This window comes from Heliconius melpomene, chromosome 10, assembly GCF_056956725.1.
Source record: "Heliconius melpomene rosina isolate 202511_hmr_F chromosome 10, ASM5695672v1, whole genome shotgun sequence".
Classification (NCBI taxonomy): domain Eukaryota; kingdom Metazoa; phylum Arthropoda; class Insecta; order Lepidoptera; family Nymphalidae; genus Heliconius; species Heliconius melpomene.
The window spans coordinates 4,824,571-4,839,967 of NC_140398.1; the positions used below are offsets into that span (position 1 = coordinate 4,824,571).

A 15,397-nucleotide genomic window follows, 5' to 3' on the forward strand; every position below is an offset into this window, starting at 1 on the left:
AATGCCTCTATAGAAGCCCTTGGCATGTTGCTTTAACTAGAAATTTGAGCGTTTGCCTTAAATAGAATTTGTAGAACGTCTTGATTAGATTAGGTAAAGTACTTTGCTTTATAACGAGTGCCTTTCTTTTGATAATTTTATTCTGTTTATAATCCTTTATAATTTTATTCTTTTTACACCATTCATTGAAAAAAGATATACAGAAGGAAATAAGTATCAAAATGTTCTGTTTCGTGTCCGTTTTCCAATCTTTCCGGAATTCTACACACTGTGTTTTGTGGTGGAACACAATAACGCCCTTTGTCTACCACGGAAAGGAAATGTGCATCTTGGAAACTGTCCACCCGTGGACACTTACATAAAAAAATCTACAAATATATGAATATTAGGTACATTTGCAAAATCAGGAAAAAAGCGGCCAAAAAAAGAATAAAAAAATGAATGGTTTAGCAAAATTTTGTTGAATGGCAGAAACCGAAATAATTGCTTCAATTTTATTTGGAGAGCGCTTAAGGCCAAATTCTGTGTTAGTTTCAATCACATAGTATTTTGCTAATATTCTATTTGACCAATTACGTACGGTGCTGTTAAAAGCTTTCCAAACTAAAGTTAAATAAAATATTTATGTTTATTGTGGCCAGTCGTACGTATACATGTTTAGTTGTTATTTTTTATTTATATTACTGTAAATTGCACAAAGGAAATTGCGCAATTGCTCGAAAATTACGCGGAAAGTGGATAACGGAGTGTTTAAACACTAGATTCCCGCTGCCTTACTTGCTGTATGCAGGATACATGCTATATTCTAAAAAAATATCTTTATACATATTTTTTTATGATATAGCATCACAACGTCACGTTCACGTTAATTATTTTCTAAATAAGAAGCAGCTTTCGTTACTCGTTCCATACGTTCTAGAGTATTAAAATTTCAACTAGCGCCGTTACTACGTGCTAGAAGTATTAACACCAATTTACATAAATTTTCTATGAAAATCCCACAAACTATTTTAACTCTAACAAACTGGAACTTTGATACCCTTCAATTAAGCGTGGCTTAAAATGAGTAAACCTAATAATATGAGGGCAGCAACTTCGTTTTAATATCACGATGACGTAATAGAAACGTATCGTTCTAAAAATATTTATATATATGAAGCATAGTTGTAAATCAGGAGAATTTTAATTCTATTTAAAACATAAATTTCATATTTAATTCATAACGAAACATAGATTTCATATTTAAAACATAAAATGAATATTGATGATGTTTCTTTTCCTGACCATCACCTCCCTCTCCTCTCGTTTCTTGGTGCATATTAACGCCCAGAGCATACCTGCTCATTATATAGATCTTCTCACAACCTTTGACTACGGCTTAGTGGATTCATTCGATACCATCACATTGACAACTACTTATCATCCAAATTATGTATATGAACATGAGAAGCAATTCTACCACTTACCAACAACAGTCAAATGCACTCTCCTCACAAGTGGTGGATGCGTGGATATCTGACACTCATAGAAGCCCTCATCCCGTTCACTCACGTACTGTATGAGCAATCTCCAGTCATTAGGATGCTCAAATGCTAACGAGTATCTTGAGTCTGCGGAATAGGTGTGACGTCCGAAAGAAAGTAGGTGGAGGTCCTCACCGCGGCGTCGGACCCATGATATCTGTAAAGAAAATGGGGGAATGCTGGACATTTAGTGTATTTTAGTTATTAACTTTATTTTCTTTTTTTAACTTTACGCTGTAACCCGCACGCAGCAGGAGAAAATTAATGTTGTGTTGATAATCCATAATCCGATTTTCCGTCAAATTCTGGAGGTATTGCGTATTGAGCGGTGGAACTCTACGCCGAGCGTTTTGTCATGGTATCAGAGCGAGAAATATTAAATATTTGATTTCCTCGAGTGAGAATCGAACCCACAACCTGTCGCGCTTACAATCACATGCTTGCACAACTGGCCTGATTGACCTGAAAAATTGCTATCAAATATAGTAAAATGGATTCCTTTTTTATCTTTTGGGATCTCTCGCTTTAAGTAATATTATGCGTGAGACAGACAAAGAAAGAACTTTATCAATTATACTAATATCTATTTCCTGTAGTATTAAAAATTTCTATTTTATTTAAAGAAATATCAAATCTCAAATCTGGTCTTGTTACTAGTTCTTTGTACGTATTCAAGACACGCGAAAAAAAACAGAAAGACATATGTTACTTACAGTTTTTTCACCTAAATCATGCACTCGACAATGCAAGTATACGCGACTTCCCAGCTGCGCCGTCACATTATTTGTGGAAGCATCATCTTCGAAGAAGGGCAAAGGTTCCGATGTGGTAGTGGATATGACTTCTTCCGTGTCTTCGTATACTTCCGTGAAAACTTCGTGCCAGAATGGTCCGTTTATGACTTTCTTGTCACCGGTTTTGAAATCTGAGTAGAAAATATTTTTATTTTTTATATAGATATACCATTTTACGCTGTATCTCGTATCTAGTTACGTGAGCTGGGGGAACCTAGTGTTAAGAAAATCCTTTGCACCACCTATTTTCAAGTTCTGGTTCAATTGAAATTCAAAGCCATATTTTGATTTTGTTTTCCCGCGCCTTCGAATGGGAATCGAACCCATAACCATCATAATTACGGTCAAACGTAGTATCGACGCCTATTATCTTAAGAAATTATAAAATAATCTAAGGCAGAAATGAAAAAACAATACAAATAGTATTTTAATATAACGCAAACATAAAAGTAACTAAGATTAAACATTTCTGAGCATCGCATTATTTTTCAACTTTGCCATTTGAAGTGTACAGCGCTGAAAGGAGGAATAAGTGGAAACACTCGCGCAATATGGCGAGCTGTGAGACAAACGAATATTAAACAGAAATAAAGAGAACGTTTTAAAATTTGTTAAAGTAACTGAGGAAAGAAAATTTAAAGCAACCCAGTTAAAGTGAAGTGGATGCCTTGTGTAGAACGCAGCAATGCTCGCCTTTGTATCAGTTTACAGAAATAAAACTTCTATTCTACGTTCCTTGTAAATATTGTAAGTTTCATTAGATACGTAAGATAAATTAGCCGTTTGTTTTCTAGCGATGTTGGCTTTCCTATATCTTTAGCGGAAGTTTCCGTTCAAATAAGTTTAGGTATATGCTTCATTTTTCTTCTATGTTTGCTTTGATAATTTATTTTTTGATTTTACTATATAAAGTATAAAAAATTAATCAATGTATCATTCAGTCGCTTCACGCTTTTTCTCGCTTGCAGGATAGACAGAGGGAATCTTTCCGCCTAATATTTGATACACGAGCGGGGAACAAGGGGTTGATGGGGATCGAACCCAAAAATATCATGTTTATACGACTGTTTCACTATCGATTATTTAATTTCTATATATTATTTAGGTACCTGGTATCTGAGGAGCTATGACACATAGTGTTCTAGTAAGCAACGCGCTGAAGACCAGCAGGCCAGCCGGCGTCATTTTGTCAATCGTAAGTCGCCGCCATAGATTTCATCTGGCTAATTTATCTATCCTGTAAAATATGTTTGTATAAGTAAATATTTAGTATATAAAAATTATATATTTTAGAATACACAAAAAAAATATGTATATATTTCTAATTTATTGATACTTGTTACATCCACGGTAGCTTAAAGCTTGATTTTATAATTCAAAACATCAATACACTACAAGGATCGCTAAGGCTATTCTCCTCCACATTGCTCTACAACCAAAATTTTAATCGAATAAGAGAATTTTATGTTCCAAGTAAACTAACAGTGTTCTTTCATAATTGGACATCATTTATCAAACATAAATCCAACTGGTCTGAAGTTCAGTTATTATTGGATTCTTACAGATTTATGGATTCATCGATTTCCTTATGCAGTTGTGAAGGTACTCGTATGTCAAACAAAATGGAATAAGTTTATATACTTGGATTGCTTTGTACTTTTTATTTTCATATATTTTTTATTTTTTATTATAATTTTTTATATTTTTTTAGTATTTTTAGTATCATTTTTTTTATTTTTTTTTATATTTTTTTAGTATCACTCTGTATTTCGTATAGCAAGATATGTAAAGGGAAGGGAAGGAAAGGAAAACTTAGTATTAGGATACTCTTCTAAAATTTCTAGACATTGCTTATTCAGTGGAGGAAGACAATGCCGCGCTTTGTCTTGTTAACATGAGACGATGTCATAAAAAAATAATTACGAACTTATATTTGTAGTTCATGTCATACAAAATCAATGTATATTAAAATCTACAATTCTGAAATCCTGATCTATAAACCTGAAATTGGTACTGAAGCGTCGGTAGACGAGTGCGATTCGCAATTAACCGCCTTTTTGTACTTAATTTACGATATTCAATTATAACATCGATATTCTAACATCGACGCAAAAAAGGTATATTCATCAATAATTAACGTAACGTTCTAGCGAAGCCTGATAATAATGGTTATATGTTATTAAAGTACACTTTTAACAATATCATTTTTGAAACGAGGTCATAGATATTGGAGAATTAGAGCTTAAAACAGCGGATGAATATTTGTATTCTAGAAGTATTATAAATTTCGAAAACGAATGTAGGTTGATTTAATTTAGGCGTAGAGAAATAGAATGGTATATTTAGAAAATAGTATTTGCATATAAACTTCAATTATAATGACTATATGTTCGTGGATGCAGAAAGAAAATTTACTAAAGCATATTCAAATTTTACCCACCAAACGAAAATACTGAAACATCAACAATAAAAAAAAAAACAAACGCCATCATATTTTCCTAACCACTAAGCAAAAAGGACACAAGATTCCATCTCTGTTTATTACATATAGATAAAAAGAGAAAAAAAAACATCATTACATCACCCTCATGCATACATACTTCGGTTGATCGCCTCGTATATTGTGCATGAAAGCTAATTATTTGTAGTATGGGGAGAATAGGGCAAAACAGACGTCCATTTACATGTATACATTTTTACACAGAATATTATGAAATGTATTGGATTTTTTTTAATGTTTTGTTTAGAAATAATGTGCAAAACATTTTCTACGTCAGTTAATCAATAAATAATAAATATAATTTTTATGTCGCTGTTTTGGTGTAAATAGATTTTTTAAAGATCTTCACGTACTTAACTTAAAAAAAATCAATGCTGTTATAATTTACGAGCTTTTCATTTGTGTGAGTTATCACCAAAAGTAGAGCCAAAAAAAACATTTTAAACAAAAATAATATTTAAAAATATTTTAAACATAAATTATTTATCATCTTAAAAAAAAACTAAATAAATAGATCAATTCTTCTACACCCGATATCATAATCTCTCGTCTGTAGTGTTGGTTGTATTAATAAAGAATCGTTTGGTTATACCATCAAGAACAGCATTGTGACTACATTTTTCTTTTTTTTTTCTCTTCTTGGTCTCGTACATTTTTATATTTTTGTACAATGATCGTGCTATGTTTTTCTTTCGCTTTTATTAAATCGAAAAAAAATATTAACATTTTAACACGTGACGTTACTAATAGAACTTGCTTGCGCCTTAAAAATAAAGCAGAAAATAGAGAATGAAACATTTTAACACTGGGTTCCTTCTGCGTAGAGCGTGAAGCTGCGGGTGACAGTGTGAAGCTAAAAAATCTATTCTTTATTATAGAAATAACATGAACAAAAAAACAAATAAATATTCCAAGAGCTCACAGTAAAGCAATAAAAAAACAGAGAACACTCCCAGTGCATATAAAACTTTAAGCTTACAATAAGTAAAAGTGCAACTTTCATTTGTTTCGTCTTTTGTTCATTTAATTACAAAGTTTCACGCGTTTACGCGACCGCCGCAAAGTTGTTATGCAAACCCTATGACAAGTTCCATTTAAATTGAATTGTAAATTCTAGTATGTTATTTTAGTTCTATTAGTTCTAGTCTGCACATTGTTTAATTTTTTTTTGTAGTAAATTTGTAGGTAATTATTATTTTTAATAACTTATTATGTTAGGTTACTTCTATCCCCATTTTATATTTATATAATGTATTGAAAACCAAAGTAATTTTGATAGAAAAGAAAAAAATGCATTTATTGTTTTGTATGAAGAAAATCCGTTGAGATAATTTTTAAAAGCTTTATCCACGAAGGAATACCAAGATGTGTTTACTATCATAATTTATAATATAAACTCTAGAAACGCACCTGCTATCGACACTATGTAATTCTAATATATGTTTTATATGATTGAGTATGAGATTGAGTGTATCATCCGACTTCGCCTGTTTTAGTAAAGAATTAAAAAAGAAGACTATCGTTTTCTTCTTTCATTTTTTACTAAAATTACAATGCGTAGCGTTTCCTTCTACCTACCCTACAGCAGTGTGAAAACCTTCTACTAATATATTATGCTTACTTATTTTACATATTGAACCCTTGAGCTCTCAAGGGCTAGTAAAGGCAGTAACTTAACACCCTATATAACATAAATATAAATATAAAAATTATTAATATTATGGCACGTTTAATATGTTTTATGAGCTACTTCCTGCAATATCGCCTCTCAAACTGTCGAGACTTCGGGGAAAATATACAAAACTGTTAAACCTTTTTTATTTTTTACGACGCCTTCTTAAATTAAGTACAAAAAATGTGACATGGCGCGTGGCGTACAAAAGGGACGTTGCAAATTGGCCGCAAAAAATCTAACGTATGGCCGCCCTAACGTTTTCAGTTAGGCGTACGTTCGCATTATAACACGATTTTTTCTAATGATGCATAAAAATTCTAATAAATAAATCTTTTTATACGCTAGAATCTCAATGGTTTTTAGTATAATATTTATATTTAGTTTAATATTTTTAACAGAGTTGCTTAACATTAAGTTTCCTCTGCCTAGACTATGCTTTGTGCGGGATAAGGCGTGAAGCTATAAAAACATACTAGACAATTTAAGGTAACCTAATATAAAAATCTAAATATTTTTAGAATCAAATCTAAATAAATAAAAGCAACAATCCTTTTTTGAGCTTCACGCTGTATTCTATACATTGCTGTGGTATTAATGGTAAGTTAGGACACTTCCCTTTCCCACTTTCCACTGAATTCTTTAGGCATTGCTTGTTGAATGGCGGAACTCAACGCCGTACTTTGCCTCGTTACTAGAGCGAAGAAATGAAAATATTAAATATTTTACCCCTGAGTGGGAATCAGAACCACCACCGTCACACAGTTGGACGTACCACTGCACCACGTCGATCTCAAGCAACTTAAACAAACAATGGAAACGCACCCAGCCCAACCCACACAACTACGTAATAAAATAATATTTTCCCTACAAAAAGTGTCCTTCTTGGACACCTCCCAAACATCTTGGAAGCTAATGAGCCGGTTATATAGTTAATTGTATTGCCTTGTATTGCCACTGGTACAAACGGTTTGCTTCTAACAGTATATTACTTTGACCCTTCTTTTTAATATTTGGTCTGTAATATTCTTAGACGCTATATTGTTTAAGGAAGACTGTGAGTTCAAATCTAAGTCAGAATCATTTCTATACCTAGATATATAATACCTAAGTGTAATTAATCGATGCCTGTACATGGAAGATATATGAGAAAAACTATTAATTGTTAAAGAGAACGTAGTGTTTAGATTCTCTACTAGAATAGTATCTAATTATATTCTATAGACATAATAAATAATTATTGACAAATTATTACTATTAATATTAAATTAGTTGCATATCTGGTTTCCATGGACATGCTATAGGCTTATGTACTGATGATAGCGTATTATTGACGTTAATGTTAATATTGGAGGATACTCACAGAGCTCATTGTGGCCCAAACGGGCTTAATTTAACTAGTAACCCTATGGCTTTAGATAAGTTCATTATATTTCAACTATTTCATTGATGTTCAGTGGTAAGAAAAGAAGTTTCATTAGTTAAAACATAAATATGGTTTAAAGTTTCACCATTCTATGCGTTTAATATGATAAAATAAATATTTCAATAACGCCCTTCTTTATCAATAATGTTTAAACGTCAATAACCGATCTTGAAGTGAAGATAAAAAAATCCCTGGGAACCTGATATTAAGTCACTCCGTTCCCATTAAGATGCTTCCGTTCTTCCACTTTTCGCCTAATTCTCCTGGCCGATCTGAACGCCGCCTCGTTCTCATTCAGAGAAATGATGTTATTTAAATGCGTTCCATTTCACTGTAGCGTCACTAGACAATGATAAATGTAATGTCTTGAATTCAGCACTGACTAACTAATAACTGATTAAAGACACTATCTTTGTTGATGCCTAAAATCTATAATAAAATATCTACATACGAAGTGAGTAGTCATTTTAATTTCAAAAAGTAATTTAATACTTAGAATACTTTTTCACAAAATATATAAATAAATTAACATGGGATGGTATTTCAACCCGCGCCCCTTGTTAATCTCTCAGTGTTAAGAATAAATAAATACTTTAAAAAAAATACAAAATATAATTTTATCATTCACCTGGGTTCCCAAATAGCAAACGAGCCATAATGAAAAACGATAACGATATAGCCCAATGTAATAAGAGAATAATGGCCAGAGCTTTTGGTAATCTTCCAAAGCTAATAACCGTATCGAATTGAAGCTGTGTTTAGAGGTTTTAAAGTGCAACCATTGTTTTAATTGAACTTGAATTCATTTCTTTTCTTTCCTTATTTTCTTTATTAAAGTTGAAATTATAAGATATCTATATTGTCCATATCTGTACTAATATTATTAAACTGATGAGTTTTGTTTGCTTGAGCGCAACAATCTCAAGAACTAATGGTAACGAACGAACTACGAACTAATTGATACTATTGTCTATAATCTATGGCCAGTTCGAAGCCAATCGTAGCAGAGGGGTACAAATGTGCGACTGTACAGGCGACACAACGATCGGTTATGGGTTCGATTCCCACTCGAGGAAACGCAATTTTAAATATTTTCATTTCCTTCGCTCTACTAGGCAAAGCGCGGCGTTGAGTCCCGCCACTCAACAAGCAAACCCTTCAGAATTTGGCGGATATTGGAGAACGAAAGTGTTTTAGCATTAGGTTCCCAGGTTCCCTTTACCTACCCTGTTAAGCGCGAGATGCTTAAAAATGCATCTAAAGTATCAATAAGTAAAAGCATTATAAAAATATATTAAATATAAAATTTAACTCTAACTAATCATATTCGTGTTAACTGCACAACGAAGGAACCGAGATAGGAGGATAATGTACATATTATAAAGTGTAAACTTATTTAATTTTAACTAACAAAATGAACTATAGTTACATGGCAGTGTATGGACTCAGGTGCAGCTTTAATCTTTTCAGTATCACACTGTGCTTAAGTGTGCTATAAAGTCAACAACAAGAAATAGCTATCATAGTTTTACTCGACTGCGGCGATGCTCAAAAGGAGGATTATGTATTTAGCGCGTATGTATGTATGTCCGTTCCTTTGTTCCCCTTTAATAGTTAAAATAGTGAATCGATTTTTATAAATGATACGTCGTTGGATTTAGATACATGATGCGAGTGTCAATAGATAGGTATATTAATTTGGTTTATGCAATCGGGTTTTTGTTTTGTTAATAGTTCGCTAACAAGGTTAGCAAAGAAAACTTAGTGTTAAGTTGACCTTTGAAATGTAGTTCTTAAAACTGTATTTTTGGTACTTTCAGACATCGTGTGTGTGTTGCGTGCCGGAACTCAACGCCGCGCTTTGTCTCGACACCAGAACGATGAAAAGCAGCTTCACGCTCTATCCCGCATGCAGCAGGGTAGGCACAGGGAACCTAGTGGTAAAACACTCGGTTCCCAAGTAATAAAAATATAAATTACATAAATATTTCATTTCCTCAAGTAGGGATCGAACCCCAAACCAGTCGGGTGTACAGTCACACGACCACGACTGGTCTTAATATTTTTATAATGAAGTTAAATCACTTTTTAACCATTGTAAATTATTTTCATTAACTTAATGCCTGTTAATTGAAATAAATGGTTTTTATTTCATCAGTAACGAAGTCGATGTCTGTTTTATATGAAAATATTCTATTATCTCAAAGCTTTACAATAAATTGAATAATAAATTTAAGAAAATATTTTGAAACAGACATAGGCTCTCTATTTGATTTTTTTTAATCTGGAGAGGTAGAGCCGTTTATGTTTTAGTATAATATAGGTAATTAATGCAATTAATTTTAATTTCACATCATACATGTATTTATTAATATTAATATTATTTGTTCGAAGCAGCAAAATATATTATCAAAATAATTATTTGTTCAAAAATGATAGCTCTATTTTAAGGTACTCTACCTTATCTTCAAAAATCAATTTTTACCTTAGTTTTAATACACTCACTTCCCCAAATTCCGCTCAATTTTCAAGGTATTGCGATCTGCAATTTTTCATTATCATTATTAAAATCTAATTTAATAGGTTTGTTTAAGATTTTTTTTCGGTTCCATCGCTAACAGCAATGAATTGGGGCGTTTCCGATTTATTACGGACTTTACTCCGTTATTTATTGTTCTAAAATTTATTTTTATTGCTTTTTTGTGGTATTTTGTTGAATTATTTTCATGGCTTCAGCTTCAATCTAAAAAATTAAAGTTAAATATTTATAAATGTAGTGTTACGAACTGACGCCAAAGGCGATGCAGGGGATCGAACCTACAACCGTCGCGTTACAGGCACACCCTTGTGCCGCTGCGTCAGGACGGCCTCTGAGTATGAGTATGAGAGAATATCTTATAGATAACATGAAGTGATGTGAACTGCACTATGCTTGAAGCATCTGAAAAATATAATTTCAAATTGCTACCCACTATAGCAGACGTAATAAAGAATATACTACATCTGGTGCAGGTGTTTCTGTTGAAAAACACAGGACAACAGCTAGCAGTAAATAAAATCTTCGCTTATGTACTCTGTGACATTGAGAAAATTTGGATTTAAGCTTCTATATTTAAAAATATGAAGGTTTTTAAGTGTATCCGATATCCATAAAGTAAGAGTTTCATAAGAGAATTTCATCATTTTGACGATTTTTTCATGTACCATCGTATAAATGTTAATATTATAACATCATGCACTTACATTAAAAGCAATGAAGTATTTGTAATTCAATGAGCATTTCTATTACTGAATTGAAAGAAATAATGAATTCAAAATAGATTACAATGAAATAAAAAAAAAACAATTACTGTGCAGTATTTTTAAGTTTATATACCTACTCCATAAGTGACAAATATATTTTATGCTATGCACATGAGGAGCATATTAAGAATGTTTTCTTAGCAAAGCTGTCTTAAGCTACTTAAGCGCTAAGCTAAAGCTGCGAGCTTAATTTATAGCGGAAAGCTAGCTTGGGTTTATGGCAACGAAGATTTTAACTACAGATTATGTAAATGTAATAATAATGTATTAAATAGATAGATTGTGCTGTGATATAATATAAAAAAACCGGCCAAATACGAATCGGAATCGAAAAAGAATGGTTCCGTACCATTATCTATAGAAAAAAATGTATTTATTGTATGGGAATCCTCTTAAATATTAATTTTATTTTGTTTTTTAGTATACATTGTTATAGCGGCAACAGAAATTTTTAATCTGTAAAAATTTCAACTCCATTATACAATTCACGAGATAGAGCGTGGTGACAGACGGACGGACGGACAACGGAGTGTTACTAGAAATAACGTCCCATTTTACCCTTATAAATATTATTATTGCGGATTCAATTCCCAGTTGGAGGAAGAACTATGTTTAAATTATTTTTATTTTCCTGCCATGTAAAAATGAACATTGAAAAATTATTCTTTGAAATAAAAAATACTAACTGTACTTGGAGAACCTCCCGGGTTCAGATTTTATTTATTATCACGCACAGCTTTACTTCGCTGCAATATCATAATAAGTCTAAATGTTATTTTGAATATTATTCTATTCTAATTATTTTTAAGCCCAAGACCGGGATGGTTGGCGCTTGATGAGGGAGGCCTAGGTTCAGCAGTGGACGGCGATAGGCTGATGAAAAAAAAAATTTTAGTTTCCTGCCATGGCAGACAATTTTTATTTGACAGTATTTTCATTTCTTCGCTCTGGTGTCGAGGCAAAGCGTTGAGCTCCGCCACTCAACACGTAATACCTCCAGAATTCGGCGGAAAGTAGGGAGCGAAACAGTTCCCAGGTTCCCTCTGCCTACCCTGCTATATACGAGATGCAGTGTGAAGTTAAAAATAAAAACTTGTATACGAGTATATTCCCCATAGCCAATTCTCATGCGTCTCGCATAAGAATTTCCGTTATTTCGTACAAAACCATGTAAAACGTTCATGTGTCCGCATACTGCCGCAATGCGTAGCTTCGACTGTACCAAAGCCAAATACATTATTCGTTATCTGTCCCTCGAGTTACATTCGCTGACTTCTTTAATAACACTTATTAACTAAGTAATTTCTACACGTGGTTATATTATATTAGGGTTGGACGAATTTAGATGCAAAGTAGGCATCTGTAACGGAAGGACTGTACAAGTGACCTTTTAGGCTTGACGTTCACGATTTCGCACGTAAGGTAGGAAGAGGGAACCTTTCGAGACTTTACGAGTTGAGTGGTTGAACTCAACGCAGTGCTTTGCCTTATAAATAAAGAAAATGGAATTAATAATTAATTTTCCTGAGTGGGAATCGATCCCATGACCGCCGCGGCTTACAGTCTAACGCCACTATGCCAAGACGGACTCAACAAAGTGAGTTTAATAATTAGGTTTATATTAAGAGTGGTAGGAAAAAATATATTTTATAAGCATCAAAACGATGTGCTCTTTAATTTGTCTAACCACCTGCCTTCATCATGTAAATATGTATTTATTTTTGCTTCTGGTAGATAAATATTCACATTTGAAATGCTAACAAATTATGTACGGGAATTTGATGACTAAAAGTATGAATTTGGAGTAAAAATCCAATAATATAATAAAATATAAAAAATATCGTTATACCTATACTAATAATATAACAAAACGAAAGAGTTTGTAAAATTTTATTATTCATAATTAATCATGTTAATTATGTGTATTTACCATGTATAATCTATATATATAAAATCGAAAGGTCACTCACTCATCACGAAATCTCAGAAACTACAAGTGCTAGGAATCTCAAATTTTGTATAGGCGTTACTTATGGTAGGTGCTCGCTAAGACGGGAATTTGCAATATTCGATTTTTAAGGGGTTGTTTTTAGGGTCGAAAGTTTGTATGAAACTTCGTTACTATAGATGCTAGGAGTCTCAATTTGGCATAGACGTCACTAAGACGTAGTCATGGAGACAGAAATTAATAATAACATAGTTCACGCGGGTGAAACCGCGAGCGGGCCGCTAGTTAATTATATAATTATTTTTTATTTGCATCTTATGTAAGGTGCATATTGTTACAATGGGGTTACAATACGACCTATGAATTGATAGAATCGTTATTGTATTATTTTTTATGATGCCAAATGATGTGAGGCATATTACAAGATCGAAATTTATGTTACAAGAGCCGGGAAAATTAAATTTATTCCCCTTTTGTAGGAATCGAACCCACAATCATCGCATTAATCAATCAGACAGAGTAATTTTACTCTGTTCCCATACTGTTTATATACATATATTCACATATATGGAGAAACGTTGATTATCCTCATACAGAGTTTCTGAAGTAATATATTAGGTGAGATTAATCAAGCTAATGTGCATTAACGATAACACATTTATTAGATTACGGCGACCAAATTACTTCATATGAAATGGATGGAAAACGTGGCGAAAAATTACAAATATATTTGTATACAGCTGTACAGTAGTAGAGTTTTTAAAATCTTTATCGGCTTAACGCGATGGTCGTGGATTCGATAACAAGTTGAGCTACAATAATAGTCATTTTCAATCTAGATTGATAGAGCAAGTTAGTGAGTAATGTAAGCGCGTATCCTTTTTTTTTAGTTTCACGTTTTTCCCCACAAATAGGAAGGTAGGCAGTGCACTTAACGTTAAAACATTCTGTTTTCCACATTGTTTATTTCTGTTGTGGTCGTATCATGCACATAGGGTAGGCAGTGGGAACCTGGGAATCTAAAGTTAAGCCGCCCCTCCACTTACTATGTCAAACCACACATGTCAAAAACCGTATATCCATTTGGATATAGGGATATACTGAAATGGAGTGGGTAAGAAATTGGCACGCATATACACATGCATACAAAATCTACAAAACATTATACTTATTCAATACAAATTATTAAAAAAACAATCATTTTTTGATATGGGGATAGATCTGAATTAAAGAAAAAATAGATGTGAGAATAGACGCATTTTAATGAAGCACCTATCATCTGCGCCATCACGGTATGAAATTAGAAGTTAGAACATAACATTACCTTAGCTTAAGCATTCTCTTATACATAAAGTTTATTGTTAAGTAACCGTAACTACTACACTTCTACAACAATAGCGAGCAGAAACGTTGTTTTAATTATTCCCCTTCATAGGAATATACTATGTGTTGCTTTTGTTTATATACAGGTAGTTGAAAAGTCTTAGTTCAACGGTACGAATAGCTTCCCGATGTATTCCGCACATGGCAAGTCAGGCAGAGAGAAACTAGAAACCTAGTGTTGAGACACTCAGATTTTTCACCGAATTCTAAAGGCATTGCGAATTGAGTGGCGGAACTCAAAGCTGCACTTGCCTCGACACCGGAACAAAGAAATGGAAATATCTGAACCCATAATCTTTAAGTTTCCAGTCATACGCTCTGCTACTGTGTCACGATGGTATCAAAAGCTCATCTGCTTTAGAGGTATTATATTCTCTTGTGAACTTATTTATTATAGTATATATACTGCCTTTGCCAACCCATGCATTCTCATGCATCTTTTGTTTCCAACTTCATTAGTGTTCTAACAACAGTGTATAATAGTCCGGTATTATACAAGTCTATGTTCCTTTAATGTGTATACTACTTATTTTTGGGTACCCCAAAAGAAAAAACGGAACTCTTAGAGAAAAACTTTGTTGTCATTTCCTTTTTATGACTGGTTCTTTTTATGCTTCGTTTTTGATGCTAATAATTGCCTGACGCCGAGTTAGAGCGGAAGGCAGTGAAAGGAGAGTCTAGATAACAACTTCTTTGTGTGGTCTCTGTTTTTTATGGAGAAAATTCCCCTAAATAGGGTTTAAATCTACAACTATTCCTTTTAATCTATTACATAACGGTTCTACAATACCATTATTGTTAAAATTTTAAAATAAAACCCACTTTCGTCGCTGTTATTGTAGAATTTA

The 15,397-nt window shown here is 32.8% G+C and overlaps 1 protein-coding gene across 1 annotated transcript in view; it reads right to left on the reverse strand.

The window, feature by feature from the left end:
* The window catches only part of LOC146535255 (lachesin-like), a 131,964-nt gene that overhangs the window by 11,483 nt on the left and 105,084 nt on the right, over positions 1-15,397 (reverse strand). The window contains exons 4-6 of the mRNA XM_085191762.1: positions 3,427-3,554; positions 2,237-2,448; positions 1,467-1,680 (exon numbers count right to left, since the gene is read on the reverse strand). Of these exons, the coding sequence (XP_085047888.1) occupies positions 1,467-1,680; positions 2,237-2,448; positions 3,427-3,502 (502 nt within the window). The 5' untranslated portion in view covers positions 3,503-3,554. The remainder of the gene's footprint in view (positions 1-1,466; positions 1,681-2,236; positions 2,449-3,426; positions 3,555-15,397) is intronic.